Source organism: Pyxicephalus adspersus, chromosome 7 (genome assembly GCF_032062135.1).
Source record: "Pyxicephalus adspersus chromosome 7, UCB_Pads_2.0, whole genome shotgun sequence".
Taxonomy (NCBI): domain Eukaryota; kingdom Metazoa; phylum Chordata; class Amphibia; order Anura; family Pyxicephalidae; genus Pyxicephalus; species Pyxicephalus adspersus.
The window spans coordinates 31,000,726-31,020,850 of NC_092864.1; the positions used below are offsets into that span (position 1 = coordinate 31,000,726).

A 20,125-nucleotide genomic window follows, 5' to 3' on the forward strand; every position below is an offset into this window, starting at 1 on the left:
TTCTGTTTTATAAACTGAAGGCAGCTCTGATTAGTAGGTGACATGTGACTGTTTTTCAGGCTCATCATGAACATGGAAACAATTTCCCCTAGCAGAGTGGAGAGTTGTGAACCTTTGAAGGATCGGAGAGCCAGCGCAGAGGCTGTGGAGTTTTTATCCGGTATAGGTGAGTCAGACAGCAGATGATGCATGCTTTTTGCTTTGAATAGCATGGAAGGGTTAGAATCCCTTTCTGTCTTACAGTAGTCAGCGCTCCTAACCCTGGGGGTCGGTTTTAGCCAGAGGAAGCCTAAAAACTCTTTCAGTTCTCACCGGAAATAAAATAATGAAATAAAAATCTTCATTGCTGGAATCTGAAGTACATGATAATCTCCTAAATCTGGCTATAAATTAAAGTAGACCTGAATTTTAAAAAATTAAAATTTACTGTGTTATTTACCCATTTATACCCTCACTGATATTCTGCTGCTCCCCCCAGCTACTCCATTCATCTGTCATAGCTCTCAGATATACCAGGTATAGTCCTCTATGTATGGGGGTCATGTGACCATCTCCCATCCTCCCAAGATGCAGTGTATAGGGGCTGTGCAGCCAACCAGCAGGCCCACCAAATCAAAGGGGGAAATTTATTAAGTGTATTTATATAGCACTAACATAATATGCATCACTGTACATTAAATAGGGGTTGTAAATGACATACAGATACAGACAGTCACACAGGAAGAGGAGAGGACCCTGCCTTGAAGAGCTTACAATCTAGGAGGTGGAGGAAGTATAGAGGGTTTAAGAGACAGTAGAAGAGGGGTAGGTGAGTATGAAAATATTGTTTTTTTAGGGCTCTTTTAAATGAACAGAAAGTAGGAGAATGCCGAACCAGACAAGGGGGGTAATGGAGGTAAGGTCATTAACTCTGTATAAGCTCTGAACCTGGCCAGTATAGAACTTACACAAAGATTAGACCCAGAGCACTGACAGATGGGATCTGATTTATTAAAGCTCTCCAAGACTGGGGAAGATAGACTATTATGGGTGAAACTGGGTGATTCATCAAACTTGGAATGGATTTGCTCCAGAACTGGAAACATTTCCAAACTAATTGCAAATGATTTTTAAGAAATCCATTCTAAGATTGCTGCATCACCCAGGTTCTCTGATGATAGTCCATCTTCTCCAGCCTTGGACAGCTTTGATAAATCAGATCCTTGAATGGGGGACATAGGTGGGTGAGGTGTGAGTCTTAAGAGAACTTTACCCATTCGCTAAAAAATCCTAGCTGCATTATGTCTTTTCCTGCACTGTGAATACTCTGGTTATTCTTTCCCTCCAGAGCCCAGCGATTTGGATCTGTGCCTTTTTCCAGAGTCTTTACAGACGATGTCAGATTCAGGAACGGAGGTCGGAGCTTTCACTGTCAGTGTCCAACCTGCCTACTATGAACAGGAAGGAGAAGAGGAGGAAAAATGTTTTCTGGTTCATGCCAGCAGTCATGGAACCATTGATGGCGTGCCGTGTGGAACCTCTATAGTTGGTCAGTATATCTTTACCTGCTATTCTACTATCGCAGTTTCTGTGCTTTTTTGATAATTGGCACTCGGTGGCAGAATGATTCTTAGTTTTATTGAAATCTGACAAGAGCAATGCATGGGGATTCAAATGGCTGTGCTTGAAACTACAACCGAATTGCTTAGCAAAAATTGTAAAAAGACAGCCATTGGAGTGTTTAATTCAGGACAAGAGAATGCCTGCAATAAATTGGTGAATTCAGGTTATGTAGCAGACTGTGTATACAGTATAAAATATTATTATTATTACACAGTATTTATATAGCGCCGACATATTACGCAGCACTGTACAAAGTCCTTAGTCATGTCACTGACTGTGCCACAATCTAATGTCCCTACCATAGTCATATGTCTTTAATACAGTCTAAGGTCAATTTTGGGGGAAAGCAAGTTAATCTAGCTGCATGTTTTGGGAATGTGGGTGGAAAGCCCGCGCAAACACGGGAACAACCTCCAAACTCCATGCTGATAGTGTCTTGGCCAAGATTCGAACCTGGGACCTAGGGCCACTGTGCTGCCCATATTATTATCTAGTTATAAATAAAATTAAGGTGAGTTTAATTCCAATTAGGGGAGTAAATAAAAGGTTCAGCTCACTCCCCAACTATGCACAATTAAAAACATAAAATTGGTTAACTGGTGCTTAAATTTAAGACACAATTCTTTGTAGAGATGCTTTTAGGGATTTTACATAACATATTGTAAATCCCAGTAAAGAATAATTTGGTAGACCTATTACTTTGCCCAAGTTATTCATCAACAAGAAAGTAATAAACAAGATCTAAAGTATTATTATAGACATAACTGCACTGTGTTTGTCTATTTAAGTAACATTTTGTTCACATATAGGAGAACCTACAAGGTTTTTCAGACCCATTTGGGGTTTTTAGGGTAAAATATTTATCATTGTTGACACACATTTACAAAAATTGCTAGAAATACAAATTTAGCAAATATTCCTAACTTTTTAATATTTGGGGCAATATGTGGGATATATCCACTATTCATTTCTTCTCAGTTTTATTTCTTATTTCTTTAGTTATGATATGATTGTGTATAAATATTCTAAGCATTGTTCATTTTGTTTCATTAAGATTTGAATATTAGTTTTGGAATACACATTACGCAAAAGTGACCATGGGCTTTTTATTCCTATTTTCTACACTGTATGAATAAAATCCCACTGACACGGATACTATGTAGCCACGATTGTCCTGTGTACAGGATTCAGTTTTACTTTAAATGTTTTGCATGTCTGTCCCTTCAACCCTAACTAGCCCTAGCGGCATGTGCTCCCCATCTCTAGTTACCCTTAAGCTACGTACACACTTCCAATTATTATCGTTGGAAAACGAACGACGAACGTTCCTGCACGATATCTATGTTTTGGGAATGTGGGTGGAAAGCCCACGCAAACATGGGAACAACCTCCAAACTCCATGCTGATAGTGTCTTGGCCAAGATTCGAACCTGGGACCTAGGGCCACTGTGCTGCCCATATTATTATCTAGTTATAAATACAATTAAGGTGAGTTTAATTCCAATTAGGGGAGTAAATAAAAGGTTCAGCTCACTCCCCAACTATGCACAATTAAAAACATTAAATTGGTTATATGGTGCCTAAATTTAAGACACAATTCTTTGTATAGATGCTTTTAGGGATTTTGCATAACATATTGTAAATCCCAGTAAAGAATAATTTGGTAGACCTATTACTTTGCCCAAGTTATTCATCAACAAGAAAGTAATAAACAAGATCTAAAGTATTATTATAGAGATAACTGCACTGTGTTTATCTATATAAGTAACATTTTGTTCACGTATAGGAGAACCTACAAGGTTTTTCAGACCCATTTGGGGTTTTTAGGGTAAAATATTCATCATTGTTGACACACATTTACAAAAAATGCTAGAAATACAAATTTAGCAAATATTCCTAACTTTTTAATATTTGGGGCAATATGTGGGATATATCTACTATTCATTTCTTCTCAGTTTTATTTCTTATTTCTTTAGTTATGATATGATTGTGTATAAATATTCTAAGCATTGTTCATTTTGTTTCATTAAGATTTGAATATTAGTTTTGGAATACACATTAAGCAAAAGTGACCATGGGCTTTTTATTCCTATTTTCTACACTGTATGAATAAAATCCCACTGACACGGATACTATGTAGCTAGGAATGTCCTGTGTACAGGATTCAGTTTCAGGATTTCAGGATTCAACCCTAACTAGCCCTAGCGGCATGTGCTCCCCATCTCTAGTTACCCTTAGGGTAGCTTGCGGATTGGCCAGCTGGGATAAGATGGTCTGGGTGATTGTCTGTTTCTCTGAGTTCAAGCTTATCCTGTCTACATGGTTAGGGCCCCAGCTTTCAGTCCTCTGTCCAAGCAGTAGACAGCAGAGGCAGAATTCTTATAACAAAGGATGAAAGTTGCTGGGAATTAGCTATAAACTTTACTAAAGCCAGGTCTCAGAGTGGAAATGACACTGGCTGATAAAAGTAATAGAAGCCATGTTGTAGTGTCTGCTTTTAGGCATGACTTTTATTTATAATGAATACTGATTCACTTTCAACTATAAAAGATGCAAAAGATTTGAGGGAAATCCTTGAGAGCTGAAATCAGTGAGGAGAGTTCCTAACTTTAGAAGCCGCACTAACACGGAATATTCTTTTACATTGACTAGTTCTAGCAAATGCTTTAAATTATAAATTTCAGAAAATGTATTTGAAGTTTACCTAAATAAAATAAAAATTGTCTAAGGGCAGGTTCATACCTGTCTCTTAATCGTGTGATCCCGTGCAGCTCTCTGCCATCTGCTTGAACCTTAACATGGCAGCACTGGTTCTTAAAGAACCACCATCTGCACATTTGACAGCTGGTGGAAGTAAGCCTATGAGTACCACTCATTACTACCCCTATTCATTCGTTATGGGGCTGGGCTACTTGGAGCGTTGCATGGAGCACCAGTTCCTAGTGTGAGACGCTGCGGTCCCTGGCATGAGGAATCAGTAAATACTCTGCAACCTATGGGCAGCACTGTGGAACAGTGGTTAGCACACTGGCCTTTGCAGTGCTGAGTCTCAGGTTGGAATCTCAGCCAGGACACTATCTACATGGAGTTTGCAGGTTCTCCTCGCGTCTGCATAGGTTTCCTCCCACATTCCAAAAAAAAACCAAAAAAAACATGTAGTTAGGTAAATTGACTTCCCCTCAAATTGACCTTAGATTGTCAATATGACTGAAGTAGGGGCATTAGATTGTGAACCCGCTTTAAGGACAGTGTTTGACATGACTATGGACTTTGTACAGTGCTGTGTAATATGTTGGTGCTATATAAATACTGGATGACAATAATAATAACCTCACCACAGGTGTGAACCTAACACTCACGTGCCAATCCCAGCTATTGAACATAATGGCTGTCCCAAGTACGTATGCCAAGGTGGAAGCAGTTATCTCTTTACATGGCACATTTAAAACTGCTTTTTGGAAAATCCACGAACACAGAGTGACACTGTCATTGGACTTTGTTATGGCTGCAGCAGTTGTAAGGGTGGCCTATAATCTAAATCTAAATCTTTGTTTTCTATTTTTGCTGCTGTTGTCTGAATCTTTGGCATATACCGGTATGTCTGTGCTGCTTGAGAATTTTTGGTTAACTGTTTTTCGTTGCTTTCATTGCAGCTTATATCACCCCAAAGCTAGAAACCTTAGAACAGCACCTTCATGAGTATGTCAAGGTAAGTCCTGTTTTTGTTTCTAAGTAATAATAGCAAAAAAGCCTCCCTTATACTTCTTCCAGTCTGTTGTGATACCTTACTACATGTGAGTTGACGGATGTTGTGCATTAACATGCACATTAACATGCATTAACATGCATTACCCAATCATAATAAATGGCTGCCAACACACCACAAAGCAAAAAAAAAAAAAAATAGACAGGAATCTTTTGTTCCTTCTGGTGCATTTGCAAGATTTGGGAGGCTGTTGAATGCCTCTGCAGCACACAACAGATCATGTCTTACCATAAATATGATGCCAAGCTTTGAGAGTACCTAAGTCCAAAATCAAAATATAATATATTAGATCTTAACACTGCATCACACATTTACACTTTACAAAGTCCATAGCCATGTCGCTGGATATCCCTCAAAGGGGCTCACAATCTAATGTCCCTATCATAGTCATATGTCTTTAATACAGTCTAAGGACAATTTTAGGGGGAAGCCAATTATCCAAACTGCATGTTTTTGGATTGTGGGAGGAAACCAGTGTACCCCCAAACAAACTCTGAGATACCTGCAAACTCCATGCAGATATTGTCCTGGCCAAGATACAAACAGAGTCCTAACCTCTGAGCAACCATGCTGCCCGTTAATGTTCCAAATTAGTAATGGACTAAAGTTGGTTTTAGAATAAAGCTTTTTAATAAATACCACCATCCAGCAAAGCTATTAATTGAGTTGTTGTCCATTTAAATATCCTAATCAAACTTTTACTTAAAACTTTCAGCTTAAATCACATTCTCTCGATAAGAAAACTCACATGAAGAGACAAAAAGACAAACTGGTGATCAATAGAGTCATTACAGAGGGTCAGGTGAGTTTATAGAACTGCTATAACTATACTTGGCCATGCAGTACAGTACCGGAGACAAGAATTTATATATTACATGGGACGCTCTCTTTTCAAAATGTGTCTGGTTTCATTTCTGCTTGAAGCTGACTCCTCTCTGTATTATAATAGATATCAGTGTATTGAAGTCATGTAACACCATGATGTATTAGCCTCTCAGTTTTGGGATTCTGATTTGCATTTTTTACTGATAATATCAGTAAAGAACGATCTTTCTCAGACTTTTTAATACAAAAGAACCCTAAATTAGCTCTCGGCTCTTAGTAAACCAGTGCTACTCAGATCAATAGCTCTAAGTACCTGAGCATATACACATAGACGGTATGTAAACATCAAACGATCAAAAGGACTTAGGAAATGAGTATTTTATTTTGTACTCGTCACTCCCCAATATGACAAAATAGTTTTCAGTAATTATAACATAAAATTAAATAAAATACCAATATCCGAAAAAATCTTTTCGACAGGTAAAACCGTGGTGTTCTTTCACATTGGTGGTCAGTGGAGAAGGGCAATCCTTTATTGGCGGTCAGTAGATAAGGACCCTCCTACATTGGTAGTCAGTGCGAGAAGGCCCTGCTTAGTCTCTGTGTTGATAGGCCTTGGGCTTGTGTTGCATGAATTTGACATCAGCTTAAGACGTAAGCCCTTACACTGGTGGCCAAAAGCAGAAGAACCCCCTTTAATTGCTAGTAAGTGAGAGAAAGATTACTTTATAATGATGTCGGTGGGAGGAAAACCACATTTATCTATGGTCTGGGTGAGGAATGCTCCTTACATTAGTGGTCAGTGGTAAGAGGCCTGCTTACAGAAGAAACCCCTCACAACCTCTGGAAGAATCCTGGTTGAAAACGGCTGGCATGGCTCCTAAAGGGTCAGGAGCTTCAAGTTTGGAAAGATTGAGTTTCTTTGCAAATTGAGCCATAAAATGTTATATTTTCTTCTTTAACACATACAACATTGTACTCATGACCTCTTAAGATGTATCATCCATACCTGATCTCTAAATTGCTTTTATCTCTTTGTAGCAAATGCACCAAGAAACATCATCACATGACCTGAGCTCAATAAGTGGGTTTATTTCGGAGGCATCAAACATGCTGATTATGCGGCTTTTGGCGAGGAGGAAGAATATACAACACTTTGACTTCCTGGCCTTCGATGCAGAGATGAACTTGTGTGTTTCTTCTTATGTAAGTATCTAGTAGAGTGACACACATATGAATTTACAGGACCACAGAGACAATAAAAACATGTTTTGAATGTAGCTGCGTTCAAAGTTTGAAAAAAAAAAAATGAACCTCCTTTTGGCTTGGAGCTAATACAGGGTTGAAGGTTCTTCCTACCTCCGTGTGACAGTGCTGGACCTATCACCAAACAATGGCTGTCACATAAATGAAAGGAAAGTTACACATATAATTCCCCATACCTTTCCTGTACCAAGGATTTTCTTTGCGGAGCAGCAAGAAGCAAAGAAAAAAATGTGTTAGGGGGTCATTCAAGTGCACCTATTGGTTTGTAATGCATGGACAAATCACAGGTTTGGTTTCAAACTGGGATCATCAAAATGACACATGCTCACCATTTGAAACTATAAGTAAACGTAACATTAAATAATAAAGACCTCATTACAATACTTGATCATAAATCAGTATTCTGCAGGCTGCTCGTTTTATTTTTATTCTGTATGTTTCAGAGTGAGCTCGGATCCCGTCCCCAGGTTATTGGGAAAGACACAGTGGAGGTTTACGGAATAGAGAGAACTATTTCCTCTGAGGATATCCCTAACACTTGGCATTACTACTTCCTATCAGATGGGTAAGTGTTAAGGCAATGCTGTATTATTGTTCCTTTTTGATCTCACCTTATCTAGACTGGTTTAATCTGTCCCATTGCCTCCCATGCCCTATGCTGTAAAAGTCATGTTTCTTGCCCAGGCTCTGAAAATATAAGGATCTGTCAGAGCAATGTTGACGTGGCATATCCATAACCATTACACTTCCCTTAGTTTAATGATCATAAAGAGCAGAGGTTCTTGCCATAGTGACAAATCACTCTCATATGGCACTGCTACTGTAATGACAGAGGAATCCACCCTGATGCCACAACAATAAAGGAATCCACCCCCTCCACTCCAGGAATCCACAAAGTGACACATGTGTGTCTTATCACCTTCATGCACAAATTAGATTAAGTGGAAGGTTCTGCACTTTGACCCACTGATCATTCTTTTTCAGGGAGCAGACAAGTGAACGGGGAGGGATAGTTTCATATAACATGTTTCCAGTCTTATGTGATCTTCTGCATGTCTCCAACCAAACCAACCAACATTGAACTGGCAGATTATTTTTGCCCCTCCTGTATCACTGCCCGAATGTAACAGTTCCATGTCAAATGTAACTCCACACCTTATAATTTAAAAATAGACTTAGCAAATGTTCAAAGAAAGAACACAAAATGTACCTTTGCTATGAGTTATGAGTTGGACAGCCCTATCAAAGTGATCCAATCTATTAATTTTCTTCCCATGTTCCAGGCATTTGGCTAGTCGGGTCCAGGTTGGCTCCCCAGTTACAGTGCAACTTATGGAAATGCCCATATTGTCTGAGCCAGGTAAGACAAATGTGTCTAATCATCTAAACATTTCTTCTGTGAATAACTTGAAACAGCAAAATAATACATCACTTATTCAATCTGTTCCAATTTTGTTATTACAATTATCTTTTTTTGTATAAGGTGTTTTACAAAGGGCAAATAGTGCAATGTCATGTTTAATCTACCACAAGGGAAGCAATGGTTTCTCTACAGAATTCTGACATGCAAACCCATAGCTCTGCAGTCAGCTTAAAGAATAACTGGACCTGCAGATAACCCACTCTCCCCATAGATGCAATAATAACCAACATCTGGTAAACATATTAACAAGTTACGTATCTAGCATCCAGGCTCTGATGTGTGCACATTACATCCTCAAGGACTTCTAGAGAGGTAGTAGATGGACCCTATTACAGGACTGTAATGAGCAGGCCCTACTAGAGCAGATAACACTGAAAATAAAATAAAAAATAGTAGACAGATGGCTGCCAGATCGCATTAGGTATCTGTGGGGGTGGATTAGTTCAGTTTCAGTGAAAGCGGGCAAACAGGATAACTGGACAATGTTTGAAAGCATATTTATTCAATAAGTTCCCTAATAATGGAGTATATACACCTTTTTAGCATGACCCGCCTTGTACAGTAGGTATATTAGCACTGTGATCCACACAATGCACATGCCATGCACCATGGCTCACTTCATTAAAAAATTAAAACGAAATTCTACGGGTCTGGTTTTGGTCCATAGCTTGTGTATTGAAAGCCAATCCAAAATACATGAGCTGCCTTTAAATGTCCCAGTCACTAACCTATAAAGGAATTTGACTCTGGAAGCTGTGCTCTTTGTGCTGGATGTAAATTTTATTTGAGCAGCTTTGCTTTGAGTGGGATTTCCATGAATGGGTTGCCAGACAATAGTCTCTTTAATTATTTCAGTGACAGACATATTTATTCTAGTGGTGAATATACTTCTAATGCCTTTACTTTTTTAACAAATCTGTTTATAGAGGAACAAGATCCTAAACCTGTGTTTGAGAAGAAGCCATTGAATTGGAAAGAAGATGTACAACTCCATTCTGAGTTCCTGGACAGAAAGGTTTGTGTTAGGTTACATAATGGCACATTTTCCATTATGATTTTAAATTATGATTATTATAAAAATAAACAATATTTACAAAGTGCCAACATATTAAGCACTGCTGTACATTAAAAGGTGGTTGCAAAAGACAGATACAAACAATGAAACAGGAGGAGAGGACTCTGCTCAGAAGAGCTTACATTCTAGGAGGAGCAAACTACATTTAAAGTAACATTGGTGGTAATGTCCTGGCAACTAATTTTCATAAAAAAGCTTTAAAGCACAATAGGGCATGTACATGAGATGGAGTCCCTCTACACTCACTAGTAGCATCTTTTAATTGGGAAAAGCTTAATTGAAATTTGCCCACAATACATTTCATCGAAACCTCTGCTCTCTCTAGATTGTTGTGGCAGAGATTGAATTTCCTTAAACATGTATGTAAAGGTTTAAAGCCCCTAGGTACATGATGCCAAGAAAATCTAGGTGGTCTAAAGTGTAAACACCAATGCCCTCCTAAAGCCAGTCATTACTTCAGTTCCAGCAATAGATCTTGTGTCTCAATTTCAGGAGAAACTCTTCTCGGATCATGAAACATACCTCACCCGGCATCCAGAAATGAGAATTCTTCTTAGTGACTTCATGCAGTTCCTGCTCATTAGGAAACCAGACGACATCTTCACTTTTGCTGCAGAGTTTTTTGCTCCTTTCTCTACAGATGCAGAAAGAGCAGACACTTTCCAGTCATCAAAGGTGTTAAACCCTTTTCGTAATGTTGCCAAAAATGCTCAAGATTGTAAAATATAATCTGCATTCAAAAATTTGGGTCTGTCCAAGTAATGTGTTATATTGACTTGAGGAAATTTGCAGGATAGGCAAACATTTTGGAGCAGAAATATTATATCAAGGAGCAATTTGCGCCTCTTAGGTTAGTTTAAGTGACACCAATGGGCTTTTTGGCTCTCTGTAATGGTGACAATTCTACCAATGGAAGAGGATTTCTTCCCACCGAGTACCACACTAATTATACTGTGACCTTTAAATAAAGTAATGATAGAAGGGGTTTCTTGAAGGCCTGGGTTCACCCATGTTAAAAAGAGGGAGAAACTCTGGTAATTGCACAGCATGCGTTATTGCAGTGTTGACCTCTACTCCTATTTTACCTAAACTTCTTCCTCTCACATGCTTGGGGACAGTAAGAAGCATGACTATCAGATGAATTGCAGCATCTTCTACTGTGTGTTGCTAAATAGATTACAGCAAGTGACCACTACTGAGTCATAAATATTTCCACCACCAAAACAGTCATTGATTTATCTACTAGGTGTCTGAACAGCAGGGAAAAGTGTGTGCTTTCCTCTCAAAACAGTTTTTTTTTCAACCTATTAAGGTACACAACATAGCAACATTAGAGGGTAGTTCATGTTTCAAACATAGTGTTTTATTATGCTTACTTGGTAAAGGATGCCTCTACAAAACAAAAATTGACATTGCAAACCTAAAATGTATATTTCAGGGATTTGTCAGGGTTACAGTCTGAATCATCTTTCTAGATATTACAATACCTAAAGCAATCACAGTATTGTAATATCCATGTTTATCACTTTCGAGAACAGGTTGACGATCAATTGATATCCATTTAAGGTTATACTCAACTTACAAGCATGCTATCGACATTTGACCTTTCCCTTTTGCAATAGATTACATATGATCTAATGTCAACATAACAAATGTTGTTTGTTCATTCATAGATGTGTTTTCCAAAAAAAAAAAAAAAAAAAAAAAAAAAAAAAAAAAAAAAAAAAAAAAAACCACACACTATGCCCTGTGGCTATTCTCAAATAGTGTATGGAGTGCACAAGTGTCACCATATGCATTAAAATCCATCTGACCATACAGTCAACTTTTTATTGAAGGGCATACTTGAACTATCCAGTTGTTACTATTAAGGTAATAAAATGATCTAAGTCTTAAAAGGGGTACAGAAAGATCTTTCATGATATGTTCTATCGGGGGTGTCAAAAACAAGCCCCATCACAAGTTTTGTAAACTGGAACACAACACCTCCATAATTTTCCTGGAGGGGCCAGAGTCACAGGAAAGCTTCTGTTCAATGCAGGAAGACTTCACTAAGGGAAAGAAAAAGCATTTGGAGATGTAGCCATCAGAGCAGACCATTTTATGAGAACCCAGTACACAGCAAACATGCAGGGTTACCTTTGACAAGTAAAGTAATTGTGTTGGCTAAAGTTACCATTTAAGAAAAAGGCACAATTTTTCTGTGTTGGACATTTTTTTTTATTGTAGTCATAGTAGCTCATGAATTGCATGGTCATTACCAGAAGTCATAAAAATTGTTGCTGTGCACAGATGTTGGTGGCATTTGCTGGTTAATGATCAGCTACTTTATGCTTCAAGTACAGAAGGTTTAGTAAGAACAGCTTCTTCCAGTGCTCCTCTACCTGGAAAAAAAATAAAATAAATAAAGGACCTATGATCCATTTTCTGAATGCTTCAATATATTGTCTTTTATTGCATTTTGCAGAGGTCAGTTGATGTTCGCTTCAGGAGTTTTTGTCATTATGCTACCCACTAAGAGAGCAACTGCTTGGGGCAGCACTGCAATTCGGCCTTTATGTCATCATTCCTCAGCAAACAATTAATGCAAGAGGGGGAAAAAAAAAAAAAAAAAAAAAAAAAACCTCTGTGCACCAACCTCAAATCATGACTTGTTTTCTTCTTACGTTAGAAGTGGTTTGAAAGCATCCTATAGTGCAGAGAAGCAGAAAGTGCATTATATCATTATGCTACCCACTGAGAGAGCAACTGCTTGGGGCAGCACTGCAATTCGGCCTTTATGTCATCATTCCTCAGCAAACAATGCAAGAGGGGAAGAAAAAAAAAAAAAAAAACACTGTGCACCAACCTCAAATCATGACTTGTTTTCTTCTTACGTTAGAAGTGGTTTGAAAGCATCCTATAGTGCAGAGAAGCAGAAAGTGCATTATAAATTGCTCATACAGAAAATGTGCCATTTTACTCCTCCCCCCCAGTCCCTTTAAAAAGGTGCCGGCACCTTGTAGTTCTCATGACAGTAGGTTACTTCATAACTTCCTGGCAAGCATATTTACATCTGGTTTCTAGAGCTGTATTTAGGCTTCTAAGTCTCCAAAATGCAGCCTTACAGAAGTTTCCTAAACACAGCACCCAAGTATTTTTTTGTTGCAGTTTTAATCACAATTACCAAAAGCAACATAGGAAATGAAATTATGTGCAATATATTTACAAAGCAAACATCCTAGAAGACTCAAAGTCTGCCTGTTAACATGCTGGCCCTTTCCAAAGTCCAGTGACCTATAGTGGGAAATACTCCCATTCCATCCAGGGGTATGAGGCCAGCGTATATTCTCAGTATGCTAAAAAACAGACACACATGTTATCCCCCTGGGCTAGCTAAAGACATGCACAATCTTAACAGTGCTTCCAGGCTGGATATTGCCACAGGGAAGAGAGAATAGGGCAATAAGTCTGCTTTGCCAAAAAGATCTAGAGATTAAAGTAGTTGTCACCCAAATGCAGAGGTCAGTCAGTATTCCTTTTAAGGGATTTGTAATGGCAGAGAAATTACTGCTTAGGTGACAGCAATTTGGCCTCTTAGGTCATCATTCCTCAGCAAATCAGGATATGCTCCATGCCAAAATCGTTAGAGCTAGTTAAGAGTATGTATAAGCACAACTTATGGGGGGGGGGGTTATTAAACATGCAAAATGAGGCATGTTAAGCCATTACTACTCATTAATTAGTGTTTGACTTTACACCTGCAGAGAAGTCTATTCAGGTCAGGATTTTATTACAAGAAGCACCCTGCATCAAATAACTGACAGAACCTAACTCAAAGCATTTAGGACAGTGGATTAAGGTCACACACGCAGCGCCCTTCCTTCACCAAACTAAAGCACAAAGTCTCCCCATACTCTGCTCTCAGGGCATCACTCACCATGCAGGTCTCCTGTGCACCTACATCTGCTTCATCACATAATCGGCCCAGTTCTTTGTCCGGTCATCCTTTCATCTCTTGCTTGCTTTACACAAAGAGGAGCAGGTAACATGTGAACGTCGAGCAACATTTTCATTGCTATGTAACCCAGCAGCCATCCATGTGAAATGAAGCGCTATCAGAGGAAAAATAAATAAATATTATATATACACAAACACTCATATACAACGACAAACACTTCAACATTTTTTTTTTTTTTTTTTTTCAGAGGTCAGTTAATGTTTTCGCTTCAGGAGTTTTTGTCATTATGCCACCCACCCAGAGAGTAAACTGCTTGGGGGTGACACTGTAATTCGGCCTTTTATGTCATCATTCCTCAACAAAATACCCAATTCACATGCCATACAATACTGACTAATGGCCATAATAAACAGACTGAAAAGTCCTGTGTACTGACCTTGTTAGGAGATCATTGCTTGTTCCACCTGAATTGGTGTGACCACGCTCCACGAAGCCTACAGAAAAGCAGAATGAAGTTAGACCCACTACAAAGATGACCCTGGTCAATCTGCAGCACAGAAGCTTTTACCAGCGCGTGTGCTTTTTGGTGGTTTCATACCAACACACCATGTAAAAAAAAAAAAAAAAAAAAAATCTGGTACAGTGCAAACACACTATATACACACCAATGCTGCAGAAAGTCACACCATAGCAGAGGTTACATACCGCAGTGGTAAGTAAAGTCACCTGACATGCAGAGGAAGACAAAGAACTCCAAGTTGCTGAGACCACGGCCATGCTGTAAAGCCCGCGTGAAATCAGAGGCCAACACTTCCGCTTTCTAGTGGTCACGTGAGCAGTCACAAGGCGCGGAACGCATGAAAGTTCAGCATTCAAGAAACGCAGGTAACACGTCAAAATGACCTATCTCCAGCAGTGTGTACCTCGGCGGCCATTTTGCTGGGAGTGTTTTTATTTAGTCCTTTGCGTTTTTTTTACTTCTAGCTGCCAATTGGGCTATAACAATTGACACACACCTTAACATTATTGAACCCACATGTCAGGGCGGTGAGCCCCAATGACAGGTATTTTTCCATTCCAATGGACCACATATGCACACAAGATTTATAGCACCCATCAATTTGACTTGCAGCATGTGGTTTTGGTCTTCATGCCCCCCCCCCCCAACTGCTTGGGCAACACCCAATTAAACTTTTAGTCCTCACCCATCAACAATGAACGCAAAAATCCAAGATCATATTGTACTGATCAACGCCCAATCATTCTGATGATTCCAATAGGACTGAAGTAATCTAGACATCGTGTATACGTTGCAGAGTATGATTGCTGGGCGCAGTTGAGTCTTCCCAGAACAGCCATTGTGGGTTAACAAAATGTCTTTATTGGAACATGCGTGCAAAAACGGAAGGCCCCCTCACGTGGTGAATGACACAGGATAAATGTAACATCATAGAAAAACAGAGAGAGAGAAAGCCACAAGTAAGAATTCATAGCAGCGACATCTAGTGCTATAATTAGGAACTGCAGTCAATCCAGCAATAGACTAAGCTCTAAGATGTTGTACCCCCAACAGTATCACCATCAAAAGTGGGGTCCAGAATATGGTAGCTCTACTACAGTTCATTATACATGGTCTATACCCATTTGTCACTGGGTTACATTATCCAAAAAAATTCCCCCCCCCCCCAGAGTTGTAGAAATCTGAAATAAAAAGCATAACAAACCTATAGCAACACCAACCCAGGCATTTTTTCCTTCACACCATTACTGGATTCTAAGGCCAAGGATATATTTTTCAAAGACAATAGAAGTATTCCACAGGGCAGATACATTAGGAAACACCATACACCCACGAACCAATATTTAGAAACACTTCCTACCCCAGCAAAGAGTGTCATCAGTCTTAACATGGTAACACATCAAGCTCTTGCATCAGTTTCTGCATGGTGTAGTAAAAATCAAAAACATTATGCAAGCACTATAGGGCAGAGTATCATTGAGCCCTGGGGTTCCTTAAGCAAATTTTTGCATCTCAAGTCAATCTCCCCCCGATTTTTGGCCATCTGAAAGGGTGACATTCTTCCTTCTGACCATCACACATACTGTGAGCTGGAGAGGTTCCCTGAAGACCCAAAAGTGATTTAAAGGGTTCTCGTGTTAAAAACTTAAAGAAACACTGGTATAGAGTGTGGCGGTTACATTCCCACCCTAGATTGATTATTTGCCCTAACAAATATTACCAGTCCAACACCAGTATGTGAAATTGAGCCAACCAATGGGTAAGTCAAGGGGAAAAAATTCACAATGCAATCTTATCACCACCACTGAAAATAGATAGACTTGGGCAACAGTTGCCCATCTACCAAGGCAGAAAAGTCAGAACGGAACAAGGATTTTAGTACAAGATGCACTTCGCCATGGATGACTCCTAGAAAGTTTTTCCTCACTTAACTAAGCTTTTAGCTCAAGTCAAATCCAATGCAACTTAGAGAAACAAGACGGGTAATCATGAAGGCCACAATATTAAACCCTCCAAGAGGACTTCCAATGCCCCACTGGATGAAGAATCAGCCATAGACCCTCAGATTACTTACCATTATCTTCCTTTAAGCAGGTCCATATGATCAGCCCCCTGGCTCCTGAAGACAGAAGCATAGGCAGAATGCAAAAGCCACTCAGCTTTGTACCTCAGCAGTCATTTTGGTCTTTTGGAGTTCCTGCACAGTACATTTTACCTGCCAACTTATATTGGGTATATCTAAAAAGTGTTAGAGATCAGCAACTTAAATGGAGGTTAAAATGCATGTTAAATATAATACTTATGTTGCAAAATTCTTACTTCCCCAATATTTTAACTTTAATTTACTTACAATGCACTTTTGAACTTTTCATTTCTTAGTAGTTCCTCCACCCTCCTTGCTCATTAAGACAATCTCCTACTTCCTGCAGATGCCAGGGAAGGAATGAAAGGAAATAATGCAGTTTAGGCGACAGCTCTAAAGCCTGTGGGGGCTGCCGACACCATGTCCAAAATGGTGGCACCCCTAAGACTTGTAGGAGGTAAAGATTGTAAGGCTGCTCCCTTGTAGGAGGTAAAGATTGTAAGGCTGCTCCCTCAACTGTGAGAAAGAACAAGTACAAGTCAAGAGACACCCCTGTCAGTCCTCTAGTTGCATGGGATATATAGTGTAACCAAGGGATTTGGGGCTATAAGGGACAAATTAAGCCATCTGTGGCCCCCCTATCTCTCCCAGGTTAATGAAGTCTACTGCAATCTTAGCCTTGTAAAGCTTTATAGTATAAGATGCAATGGTGGCCAAACTTTTGACCATTGCCCTAAAACAAAGGCTGTTCATGGCTACAGAGGTCTCCTTTCCCAGAAAGCAGTAACTGAAATGGTCCCTTCATTGTCTCCAAACAATGTTTGCAACAGAGGTTCCAACTTTACTTACATGGTATGCTGGTGACGCTTGCATCAAGTCTACAAATTAAAAATTAAATTTATTCACATACAATTAAAATTACAATTACAAAACATTCACTGGCAGGGCTCAATAAAAATCTCTACAACCATTTATCACCTATTGGTGCCACTCAGAATACATTCAGGCTAGATAACAGTCCTGGATGTTATATCATAGATACTTGTAAGCGTATCACAAGTCCTTATGTCTTGCAGAATGCAGGTTCTTCAGAGCGGTACAGATTTCTTTACTGGTCATCTTGTTTCTGGGTTGTGAGCAGGAGAGCCGAGCAGCTTCCAAAGCAACCAGACTGCATAGTGTACTGCCAGCCTTGTTTGCGCTTAACTGATCCAAGGCCCAGTGCTGCTGGATTGTGGTTGGGTGGACCTAGAACGAAGGAGACATCAGTATCCCTCATTAAAAAGTCTTTTCAGAGTAAGTCAACTAAAAGACATCTCAAACTATATACACTGAGGACATAGATTGCAGCTGCCATAGCAAGGGGCACTAAATCTGGAGTTGGGTTTGAGGTCAACAGAGGGAGCCATGTGGTTATAAACGCTGGGTATGTTTGCAGGACTCATTTGAATGCAGATGAGTGATAAATGAAAATTGAACAAGTCCAGTTAAATTAGAGTACCAACTATGCCATACCCTTGATAAAGGTAAACCTTCACAAAGGTCATTTCTTTACCTGGTTTAGGACTTTATTTAGATGCTTTACATATGGCTTCTTGGATTTTTCCATTCCTTTGTAGTTGTGCAGGGACCTGCCTGTATTGGTGCTCTTCTTTACTGCAACAGGCTTCATCTTAGCAACTAAAATAACAGAGAGAGAAAAAAAAAATGTCTTGAAGAGTCTGGCCTTTCATTACAGTTTTTCCATGTTTGTGACTCACTTGGTACTTACACAGGGCCAGGGCTGGTTTATTTTGGGGCAAAATTGGCCCCAATTTACAGAAGGGTATGGCATGTAGGGAGTTTAGAATGCTGCAAATTTGCTACCTCTTCATATTTTCCCAGGCCCCTCCCCCCTATTTTTCCACAAACAAGCAAGAATAGGATACGCATTACAGAAAAAGTTACTACCATTGTGAGTTTTTCCTCATGCCTTCTGTCTAAGGCACAAAGCACAATTGCTTTGCTAGCATAAAGAGAATTTTCAGATAGCTCTACATTTTTGTATACCGTGTATGTTTAGTTGTGTACATTTCAGTACATATTACACAGCTAACTGTCATGTAAACATCTTTTGATAGATTGGGGGGGAAGGGGGGTGCTCACACATACAAAAATACAATTCTAACCCAAGTCTCATGCATTTTTGTTTTGTACCCCCACTTGCCTTCCATATTAGGATGGTTTCATAGCTCTGTCCACCATTACATCACCCAGTGTTAAACTGTATAGAGAACAGACTTTTCATGGTTTATCCCACTACTCTAAAAAGGTAGAATAAACCCTATATATTTTAGGATCTGGGATACAGCATAGCAGACAAATTAACACAATTACACACAAATAACAATTGCCCTCAAAACCTTTGCAACAGTTGACACCCTCACACTTTTTTGGGTAATCTTCTGCAACAGCCTACTCATAAAAAAAAAAAAACAAAAAAAAAAACGACATTTTCATTTTAAACAGATGCAAAAATGAAGATATGATTAAGGGGACAGTTCATACTGGCACAGTGCTGCTGTACAGAAGGAGGAATTCTAAACTCAAGCTGTAACAATATAGCAATTCTGTCTCATTAGCCATCTCAATGCTTAGCCCCCATTTGCTGGGTGACATTATGTTGCACAGCAAGACCAGGCTGAACAAGGGCACGGAGGCAGATTTACTTCCATGCTCTACAGTTAGCATTTCTGATGCAAGAAAATAAAAACCTCACTAATTGCATTGGTTTGGAGTAAAAACCTGACCCATATAGAGAGATATATTGTCAAAATCACAGAAAACCCATCACATCCACAGACTCCACCTAAGAGACATCTGATAACAACCAATTTTGGATAACTGTCGCTCTTTGTATTAGAGGAAAGTCCACTTTGCATGGCCTTTAGTTCACAGCACAAGGCATAAAACAATATAACTAGTTTATACAGCTGTATATAGATCAACATTAGAAGGTAAACATACATGGTTTACATTACTAAATAAAATAAAAGACGATTTACAGATAGCATTGCTTCTTATTCAGTGCACTCACAACTGAGGAAACTGTCTTATGCAAACACACAGCACATTCCATACAACTATTAGTTTATGTGACTCAACCACAACTGGAAATTCAGCTATTGCAAAACTCTGCCAGTCATTACCAGACATCAGATGACCATCCCAATGCACACTCACCAATCCACCAACTACCTCCAAAAACAACAACCATGAGGTTTTTAAAGAGAATACTCATTGACTCATTGCATTCAGCTGGGACACAATTCCTCTTAATGGTGGGAAAATCATTTTTATGTTCTAGCCAATTCACCTCCGTGTGAGGTTGGGTATTTAGCACAAGTTTATTTATAGAGCTGTGTTTTATATTTTGTTTTGTGGTTTTTGTTTGGTGTTTTGTGTGTTAAACATAATTATTTGTTTTTTTATGTATTAAATATAATAATAATAAACATAATAATAATAATAATTTTGACTCATTTGGTGCATTTTTTGCCCCTACATTTTGTCATGCCTTAACACCTATTTAATAATAATTTAATAGCTCATTTAAGATGAATGGGCCACTAATACACCGAAGCTT

The 20,125-nt window shown here is 39.1% G+C and overlaps 1 protein-coding gene, 1 long non-coding RNA gene and 2 other non-coding genes across 9 annotated transcripts; 1 reads left to right on the plus strand and 3 right to left on the minus strand.

Annotated features, from left to right (window-relative positions):
- Positions 1 to 59: 59 nt before the first annotated feature.
- Positions 60 to 10,700, plus strand: CATIP (ciliogenesis associated TTC17 interacting protein; the record flags this gene model as incomplete). The annotated part of the gene is given in 9 exon segments (XM_072417990.1): positions 60 to 166; positions 1,328 to 1,528; positions 5,256 to 5,311; positions 6,084 to 6,170; positions 7,235 to 7,399; positions 7,903 to 8,024; positions 8,743 to 8,819; positions 9,809 to 9,897; positions 10,450 to 10,700. Coding segments are annotated over 9 exon segments (1,134 nt in total). The 3' UTR covers positions 10,687 to 10,700.
- A 1,453-nt stretch (positions 10,701 to 12,153) lies between these two features.
- Positions 12,154 to 19,595, minus strand: LOC140335402 (uncharacterized). 6 transcript variants are annotated; one of them, XR_011921698.1, is made up of 9 exons: positions 19,507 to 19,521; positions 18,056 to 18,803; positions 16,768 to 17,748; positions 16,492 to 16,655; positions 15,103 to 15,310; positions 14,334 to 14,391; positions 13,877 to 14,051; positions 12,596 to 12,646; positions 12,154 to 12,341 (listed from the first exon to the last, which is right to left on the minus strand). It is a non-coding gene; the product is annotated as an uncharacterized lncRNA (long non-coding RNA). The 6 variants fall into 6 exon arrangements; XR_011921697.1 differs by lacking the exon at positions 19,507 to 19,521 and adding an exon at positions 19,577 to 19,595 and having other exon boundaries at positions 16,492 to 17,748; positions 18,056 to 18,180; XR_011921695.1 differs by lacking the exon at positions 19,507 to 19,521 and adding an exon at positions 19,545 to 19,572 and having other exon boundaries at positions 16,492 to 17,748; positions 18,056 to 18,180.
- Positions 12,421 to 12,532, minus strand: LOC140336149 (small nucleolar RNA SNORD89). The gene has a single exon (XR_011921814.1). It is a non-coding gene; the product is annotated as a small nucleolar RNA SNORD89 (small nucleolar RNA).
- LOC140336150 (small nucleolar RNA SNORD89) lies at positions 14,141 to 14,257 on the minus strand. Its single transcript, XR_011921815.1, has one exon. It is a non-coding gene; the product is annotated as a small nucleolar RNA SNORD89 (small nucleolar RNA).
- Positions 19,596 to 20,125: the final 530 nt, after the last annotated feature.